This window comes from Zea mays, chromosome 9 (assembly GCF_902167145.1).
Source record: "Zea mays cultivar B73 chromosome 9, Zm-B73-REFERENCE-NAM-5.0, whole genome shotgun sequence".
NCBI lineage: Eukaryota > Viridiplantae > Streptophyta > Magnoliopsida > Poales > Poaceae > Zea > Zea mays.
This window is the reverse complement of record NC_050104.1, coordinates 106,674,658-106,683,608: the sequence shown is the minus strand read 5'-3', so window position 1 is coordinate 106,683,608 and position 8,951 is coordinate 106,674,658. Positions and strand designations below refer to the sequence as shown.

The window sequence follows — 8,951 nt, the reverse complement described above, 5'->3', positions numbered from 1 at the left end:
CAAACATACTTCGCCAGGGCAACCACGGCGTTAGGTGTCAACTGGTGGACCTGCACGTCGAACCTCCGCAAAACCTCCGCCACGAAACGATGCGCCGAGAGACGAAGGCCGGCAATGAAAAATGCCTCGAACACAACCAATTCGCCCTCAGGCTCAGGGATCTCCTCGGCGCCCGAAACCCGCCCGACACCATCACCGAAGTATCCAAGCTGCTGCATCTCCTACACACGAACCGAGGAGATGCTCGAAGTGCCGAACTCCACGGTGTGGCCCGGCTGCAACTCCGTCGCCACCAAATCACTCAGGGTATCCTCGGACGACGTATCGGCCGACGACGCACTCGCAGCAGATGAGGAAGAAGACATTGCTACGTACCGTCGGCGGCGGCGTGCGGTCTGCTTGACACGGGCCAGACTTCCGAAGCCGAAGAGCAAGGAGGACAGGCGAGCGGCTTGCAAAAATTAGGGTTTCTACGGCGCACGCAAGGGTAAGAAACAGTCCCGGCCGCGCCCGCCTTTTTATAGACAGGGCGCGGCGCTTCGGGAAACACGCAAGGCGCGACGCTTTGGGAAACACGCAGTCCAACACTAACACGTCCATCAACGGTCACATTTCAAAAACCCCCGTGGGACCACTTCGAGCGAGGGCAGCGTCTCCACCATCTAGCGACATCTTCGGCACCAGATGACTTAGTCGAACTGGTCCCTCGGAGGGCAAATGTTGGGACGAAGGAGAACACGCTACCCTTCGCTCTTTGCCTTCGTCGCCTCCCTACAACGACGAAGACCACATTCACAGAGCGCACCCGAGCAAGCCGAGGGCGCTGATTGGATGAAGATCGGCGCGGTCCCCCTTCGTCCTCTCCGTTGCAAGACGAAGGCTCTGTCGAAGCCTACTGGTCCCACGTCCTCACTGCGTCGGGAGGCCCAAGTGGGATTCGGCCCACTATAACGGGCCCCGCGCGGATAAACATATTACGGGTCGCGTCTGTAATAGCCTTTTCCGTAATGACGGTCTGTAACCTACTCTCGTGAGAATATTCTGGGGATAGACCGGGTACTCGAGGGCATAAACGTATTTGACAAAAGACGGGTGGTCACTCGAGTGCCTATAAATACCCCCGTACAGTGCCCTTGAGAGGCCAGATTAACAGAGCTATTACCATCCCACGCTAAACTTTGCATTCACTCTTTCCACTTTCCCGTTGGATCTACTCGCCAAGGAGAGCAAGTTCCAACAGTTATCTCACTGAGTCACCGGGTAGTGGGTTCGAAGCAGTCTCTCCGCATTTGTGAGGGAAAGGCTTGCTTCAGTTTAGCATTTCCTCAAACCCCATACATGTGGAAACCTTTGGCACTGGGTTTGTTCTTTATCCGCAGCCGCAGTAGTATATCTTGTTAAGTATAAACATATTCAGATTATTAAAGTAGACTGGACATGCAAGAGATCTAAGTAGAATCTTCCTTCACAAATTATATTTTCTAAAGTACTGTAGTCATCTGAAATCAGAATGTAGGGCACATGATACATTTTTCATCATTTCATCTCAGTGTGTTCAGTGGACCATTACATATCATTTTTTTGCGAGACCATTGCATATCATTATCTGCACTACAATCACAACATAAGGACAGATTCCCCCTATCAGCAAAGCAATCTGAATAGTATAGCATTGTATCTTTCACCAGTAATCTCCACAGGTGCAAGCTCCTTCTGTAATTAGATGAAAGCGATTTTTGTCTCTGAGGGATATCTCCCTTCCATAAACTTTTGAGACAAACTTTGCAAAATTGTGGCAGTCAACACAGATGCGAAGATTCTTCATAACCTGGATGGTCAAGTCTGAAGGAGTACTCATCAGTCCAAAAGTTATGGCCAGCTTCTCACTGTGCCCAAGAAGCATGCGTTCTTTCTGCTCATCATCAACATCATGAAGTACACAGCTCAGATCAGGAACAAAACCAGCCGCTTTAATAGCAGCATATATCTCATTAATCTTAACATTTATATCTTCCTTCCTGGGGTGGAAACGCTCACTAGAGTGGAAGGTATGAATAACCTTGTCAAGAATCATCCAGCTCCGCCCAGGTTCTTTTATCACAGTCTTCTTTAACATTAACTTTCTCAGTCTGAAAACATCTTTCCACATCCGAGCAGCAGCATAAATGTTAGAAAGGATCACATAATTGCCAGCATTTTCCGGTTCAATGTCAAAAAGCTTCTGCGCAACAAACTCACCGACATGAACATTAGCATGAACTCTACAAGCACCAAGCAATGAACCCCAAATTGCTCGAGTTGGTTGAAATGGCATCTTTTGTATCAAAAGTAGTGCCTTCTCAAGTTGTCCAGAACGTCCAAGAAGATCAATAACACATCCATAATGTTGAGTATTGAGGAGTGTGCTCTGCTCTTTAACTATATGATCGAACATATCAAGGCCCTCGTCAACCAGACCACCATGACTATAGCCCAACAAAACAGCCAATAGAGTAACACTGTCAGGCTTCACTTTATCACACATAAATCTGAAGAGCTGAACAACTTCATATGCCATGCCATGCCTTCCATATCCCATAAGCATAGCATTCCAGCTAACCACTGATCTCTCAGGCATATTGTCAAACACCCTTCGTGAGTATAACAGCTTGCCACATTTAGAGTACATGTCAATCAAAGAATTCTGCAAAGCCATGAAAAATGGCAACTCTCTACGAAGAATTAGCCCATGGACCTGCTTTCCATAATCCATAGAAGAAAGCCCAGACAATGCATTGAGAAGGACTGAGAACGTAACTTGATTGCATTGCATCCCTTCATTGTACAGCTGCCTGAACAAGTTCAGGGCTTCCTCATCAAGGCCCAGTCGGGTGTAGCCAGATAAAATGGTGGTATAGGAAACAACATCTCTTGCAGGAAGCATATCAAACACCCTCCGAGCTTCTTGGATATTCTCTGACCTGGCATACATGTCAAGAAGGGAACTCCCTACAAACATGTGTAACTCAAAATTTTTCTTGATGGCAAAAGCATGGACTTGCTTAATCTGGTGTTGGTGTATGCCTTGAGAGCCAGTACAGGAGGTAAGGACGGATGCCAAAGTGAATTCGTTAGGCTCGCATCCTGTCAGTTACAAGTAAAATTGATTACACATATGATATAATAAGTTAGAAAACATAGCATTGTATATACCATCCTAGAAGGATGTCAAAACTTTGGTGCGTCCTATAACAATGAACAAATTTGCAAACTTGATGGTCAATGGATATAATGTTGCAGAAGAAAAAACAGACATAACAGATTACTAGGACAGGCTTAACATATTGTTAGATAATGATACAATGATGACGGCAAAGCTATACAATTTAGTTCAAAGATAGTGGTGTGACACACATACCTATGGAAATAACAATAATGCATCAACAGAAGAAGTATATAACCAACAAATTTTCATAGAGAATAACTTCTTCTGACCAAGCAGATCATGCACCCAGTAGAGACATCGTGGAAATCAAAGTCAGTTTGGATACCAGATATGAATTATCGTGCCAAGCAGATTAGATAGCTTTATTCATCATACTTGCTCATTAGAGAATTAAACCAGTTGCATTGGAAATTAAGACCACTATGGTCCAAGGCCACATCATTATCTTATTTGGTCAGTTTGTTAGACAGATGACAAGAGCCTCTTTGGTGGCAATAGAATAGTAAAAGACAAGATTTAAGTGATCTACCAGCTCTGAGCATCATGATGAACAGATCCCAGGCCTCGGCAGGCCGTTCATTCTGAGAATATCCGGATATCATTGCCGTCCACGAGACCACGTTCCGCTCGGGCATTCCATCGAGCACGTTGTGTGCGTCCTCCAGCGCACCGCACCTAGCGTACATGATCACCAGCCGCGTCGCCAGGTACAGCGCCGGGCGGTACCCCGCGGTCACCATGCGCGCGTGCACCTGCCGCCCCTCGCGGAGCGCCCGCCTCCCGACACACTCCGTGATGGCGGCGTCGTAGTCGTGGAACCGCGCGGCGCCGGCACCGGGGAGCGCCGCCACAGCCGACGCGGAGCGGCGTGCGAAGCAGACCGCCGCTGCTAGCCGACGAAGGCCGCGCGCGGTGAGCATGAGAAGCGTGACGCCGTATCCGAGAGCCCACGCGCCGGCATTTCACTGACCACTTCGCGCGCGCGACGCCGCCGCTGCCCGCCGTCGTCGCACGGCCGGTCCTAGTATATTGGGCATTGGGGCTACGAGAAAACTAACACGGAGAGTCTCGTGAACACAAAATTGATGAAATTATCAAAAAAAAACAAATTCTACTCAGCACAATAGGTTCATTAAGACTTGTTTAGATGTACAGGGATTAAAGAAAATTGAGGGGCATATCTTGCTAGTTATTTTTAACTAGTAAGTGATCATGTGCCTCTCGATCCCCTCTAATACTCACGCATTAAAAACTCTTATGCCCTGTTTGTTTTTCTTCATTTTGATGAATTAGAATCTAACTAACGGATTATGCTATTTTTTTTAAAACATGACATTTCATAACTTTCCAAAATTTATATATAATGTTATCTCAAATTCATAGGGTGGGAGATAAAAAATGATTCTATAGATTTGTATGCAACTTTTCTAATATACAACTAATAGCACATTGTTCTATTTTCTAGTCTATAACATAAACAAATATATTACATATACAAATATATTAACTTAATTAGTTTGTGTTTAATTTATGATTATTAGAATGAAATTCAATTCCAACGAAAACGATGCCTTATCTTTTTATAAAATAACAAATATAAATTGTAGACATGGGTTCGGTACGCTGCACGACTCTTGGATAGTCTTCAGGACTGCAGAAATGGATGTTTGGATGCCAAATAGATCTCTTATGCTGGTCCGAATAGTGCAAAAGTCGGCCTCTCGTCTACATACTCGAGAATAGGGAATTCAGGCGTTCCAAGCTGTTCATCATTGGCATAGCCCACGACGGCTTTTTCCTTATGGGCCAAAGTGGCTTCAGGTGTGCGAGGAACACACCTCCCCCCGACACCTTTCCCTGTCGCCTCACTTAGTCACTCTCCTCTCGCTCACCTCTCCTCTTGTCGACATCGATGGTCGTTTCCTCCTCGAACTGCTTGAAGTTCTTACTTCATTGCACATGGTACTACATCAGATATAAGCTTGTCGTAATGCATCAGATCCCTCTTGTCGACATCGATGGTCGTTTCCTCCCCGAACTGCTTGAAGTTCTTACTTCATTGCACATGGTACTACATCAGATATAAGCTTGTCGTAATGCATCAGATCTAAGCTTTATTCATGTTTCATGCTCATTTACCAAGCCTTTGCACATCTCTACTACTTATTAAGGCTGCAAGAGTAGTCTGCCATTCTGTGTTCTGCCACCATTCCTGTTCTGCCATTCCCATTCTACCACCATTCGCATTCCTTGTTCTGCGTTTCTCATTCCCATGTTCTGTCATTCCCATTCCCCTCAAGGGGATTTGAACCCGTGACCTCTCAAGCAAAATGTGTGTTTATGTCTGCATCTATGACAGGAAACACATCTACTACATCTCTCACCAAGCTCACTTGCTACCCTTGCACAATGCGTAGTAGTAGATAAGTATTACCGAGATTCTTGAATTATATTTTTTGGATGGAGGTAATATTATTTAAAGAAGAGCTTTGCATGCAATTTCTTTTGTTTGAATAATGTTTTATACTTAAATTCCCTTTTTTGCATGCGTGACATTTATTCTTCGTAATATTTTTTCCATGGATCAGACTTGTGAGTCATTTTCATAAACCAACGCCAAGCATGAATCCATGTTTCTTACTTGAAACCCCGAACAAACACCATGAGCAGGAGGCACTCGTGTTGGCGTCGCTCATCAATGACGAGAAGAAGCTTGGCGACTGTCAGTTCGACCTCTAGAAGCAGTCCTACGTGGCCGCATGCGCCACTGTGTACGACAAGCTCCCGCGAAGCCGCCGCTTGGACGCGGTCTAGAGCAGTTGCACCGCGCTGTCCATCGTTAAGGAGGGGGGCCTCATGGTTGTCGCCAACGTCGACGACTCTCGGGTTGTTCTGGACACCGCATCCGACGACGATGCCATCACGCCGTCCAGCTCATCGTCACCTGAAGCCCAACCTGCCACGTAAGTCGCTACTGACCGGACATGAATTCTTGTGCGCTGGGACGATGGACGTTGCTGATGTTGTCTGAGTGTCCTCGAACATGATGTATGTAGTGGAGTAGCGCATCTGGTGGTGCAACAGCCAGGGGTACTACCTCGCTGATGAGCCCGGGGTGCACTTCGTTTGGCAGCTCAACCAAGAGTCATCGGTACTCGTCATGTCGCGCGCGTTCGACGACTACTATATCGAGGATTGTGGCGTTATCTTGGCGCCGGAGGTGACACAGAGGAGGATCGACAACAGTGACCAGTTCGTCATCCTCGCCACCGTCAGGGTAGCTTTCGTGCACGCATGCCTTTAATTCTCTTTGCAAACACACACTTGCCTTTTTGTTTAAGCAAGAGCGTATGGTGGTGCATGTCTGATGACTAATGATGTACGAGGGAATTTCTTCTGGCATGTGTGGAACATGCTCTCCAATGATGAGACCATACAAATCGTGGCATATATCAAAGTCTGCATGATACTGATGGTTGCAATATAGTGGTGAAACAACTAGATTAAAATAACAAAATTTATGTATGGCTTGGATCATAAATTGATTATGAAACATTTTCCCATAACAGTATAACACACATTTTGTATATAAGTTATCGTAGTATACTGGTATTATATATTCCCGTTGCAACGCACGAGCACTTAGCTAGTGATCAATGATGAACTATTACCTTTCTCGTCACATGGCACTGGGAGGCAAACCGTATTTGGTTGTCGTTGTGCCATATCTTATCTGAAATGCTTATTATAATCTAGTGGAAGCACCACTTATTGTAACTAATTTGATTATAATTTGTATAATATAGACATGGATCTCACTACTAGGAGGAGGCTGGTTATTAGGGGCGTTGTTCTAGTTGTGGTGCTCACTTCCTGGGTTATTAGGGGCGTTAGCAGTAATAATTGTCAGTTGTAGTTAATTTGACTTTATTGTTCATATTGAATTTTCTCTCCAATGAAACAGGACCATCCCAAGGATGATGAGTACTCGAATGTACCTTTGATGCACTACATGCCAATGTCTAAGGAAAATGGACCTCGACCCATTTAACTATATGGTTTTGGTGTTTGATAACCAACATAATTTGTGAACTAATGTGTTTTCTAGTGTTTATGTTTATAGTTCATAGGATGCAAAAGTGACTTGGACTGAGACATTGAGGAAGCAACACCTCAAAGAAGACATTTGAAGGCTCAAAGAAGGCATACAAATATTCAGCACAAGTCCAAGACACAAGCCAATAATAGCCCAAGTGAAGAAACCTGAAGAAATTAAAGATGAGCTAAGTTTGGGTGCACCGAACCTTGCGAGTGTGCACTGGACTGGGTCACCGGACTATTTGCGAAGAGACGCATTTCTAGGCACTTGGCCAGCTGGTGCATCGGACCACAGGGCCAATGCACCGGACCAGCAAGCAACGGTCGGCAACGGTTAGTTCTAATGGCTCTTTGATGTGGTAGGGTCATCGAACTAGGTTGGTGGTGCATCGGACCTCTAGAAGCGCAGGGAATCTGTTAGACGAACCAAGAGCTAGCTGAAGTAGAGGGCACCAGATCGGTTCGATGACGCAGACATGCTACTTTCCTTTGATGACTACTTTGGAGTTGGGGCTCTATATAAACCCCCAACCGGCCATTTGAATGTGTGGGAGTCAGAGCAAGATTACTATTGAGTAGAAACACATCCCCATTGCTCCAAATACCCACGTGCTTAATAGAATTACTCGGTGATTAGTGTAGATTCTTTGCGAAGTGCATATGTTAGTTAGACCGCTATTGTGCTTGCTCTAGGTTGTTCCTAGTAGATTGAGTGAGGTTAGAAAACCCACACAAACCTCGGCTCTTGCGTGAGCCATTGTTCTTGTATTTACTAGGGCGAGAATCTTACGAGACCACACCAACAACTTTTGTGGTATGGCTGCCACCGTATACCACATGGAATGAGGTATGCGACGTTTTGGCCGGAAGGTTGATAGTGAAGACGATGGGGAGCATCCGAGAGGTGCTAGAATCAGAGCACCACTTGTGCATGAAGAAAGCCCATGTCTCTCTATGGATTTACCTGACCAAGGTGATTGGCCCTTGCGTGGGCTACCCTTTGTGTAGAGGAACCAATGAGGAATAGTTAGAACCTTGTGCAATCTAGATACCTCGATAAAAATACTAGCACATCTACAGGAGTTTGCATTCTCTACCTCTCCTTAAGCTTTCACATTTATTATTTACTTAAGTTGTTGATTTACCATTCTTAGCTTAGCTCATAAGCTAGTTGGTAGGATTATGACTTAGGTTGCAAAACTCCTTTTGCGGTAGAGATAGCAACACTTAAACAAAACCTTAGTTGTACATTCTTGTTTAGTTATTTACATAAGTTTTGTTTAGGAGGATTATTATTGGCCTAGTTCGAATTAAGAAAAATAGAAGTCCTAATTCACCCCTCTTAGGTGCCTGCGTTCTTTTCAATTAGTATCAGAGCCTGGTTTGGCTCTTTAGGAATCTTTTGGCTTAACCGTCGTTGAGCTGACGCTAGAAAAGAGGGAAGGGATGGATACCCATAGGCCATCTCACTTTGACGACACTAACTTCCTGATAGGGAAATGGCCTCAAACTATTTCCTATATTGATTTTGGTGCTTGATGATCATCACAACCTTTCGGACTAACTAGTTTTCCTAGTATTTGATTCATAGGTTTATAAGTTCAACAATTCAGTTTCTAAGTCAGAATCATCTCAAAACAAACCAAAA

At 45.1% G+C, this 8,951-nt stretch overlaps 1 protein-coding gene across 1 annotated transcript; it reads right to left on the bottom strand.

Moving 5' to 3' along the window:
• Nucleotides 1-1,464: 1,464 nt before the first annotated feature.
• Nucleotides 1,465-4,309, bottom strand: LOC103638804 (putative pentatricopeptide repeat-containing protein At3g13770, mitochondrial). The gene is made up of 2 exons (XM_008661617.3): nt 3,735-4,309; nt 1,465-3,123 (listed from the first exon to the last, which is right to left on the bottom strand). The coding sequence occupies exons 1-2, from the start codon at nt 4,123-4,125 to the stop codon at nt 1,682-1,684; spliced, it is 1,833 nt and encodes a 610-aa protein (XP_008659839.1). The 5' UTR covers nt 4,126-4,309; the 3' UTR covers nt 1,465-1,681.
• Between the last annotated feature and the right edge of the window lie 4,642 nt (nt 4,310-8,951).

What these genes read in the sequence shown, in the direction of transcription:
- LOC103638804 (XM_008661617.3), bottom strand. Translation starts at nt 4,125, where the DNA reads ATGCTCACCGCGCGCGGCCTTCGTCGGCTAGCAGCGGCGGTCTGCTTC. An exon ending in CATCATGATGCTCAGAGCTG is followed by an intron (nt 3,124 to 3,734) that starts GTAGATCACTTA and finishes TGTAACTGACAG; the next exon opens with GATGCGAGCCTAACGAATTC.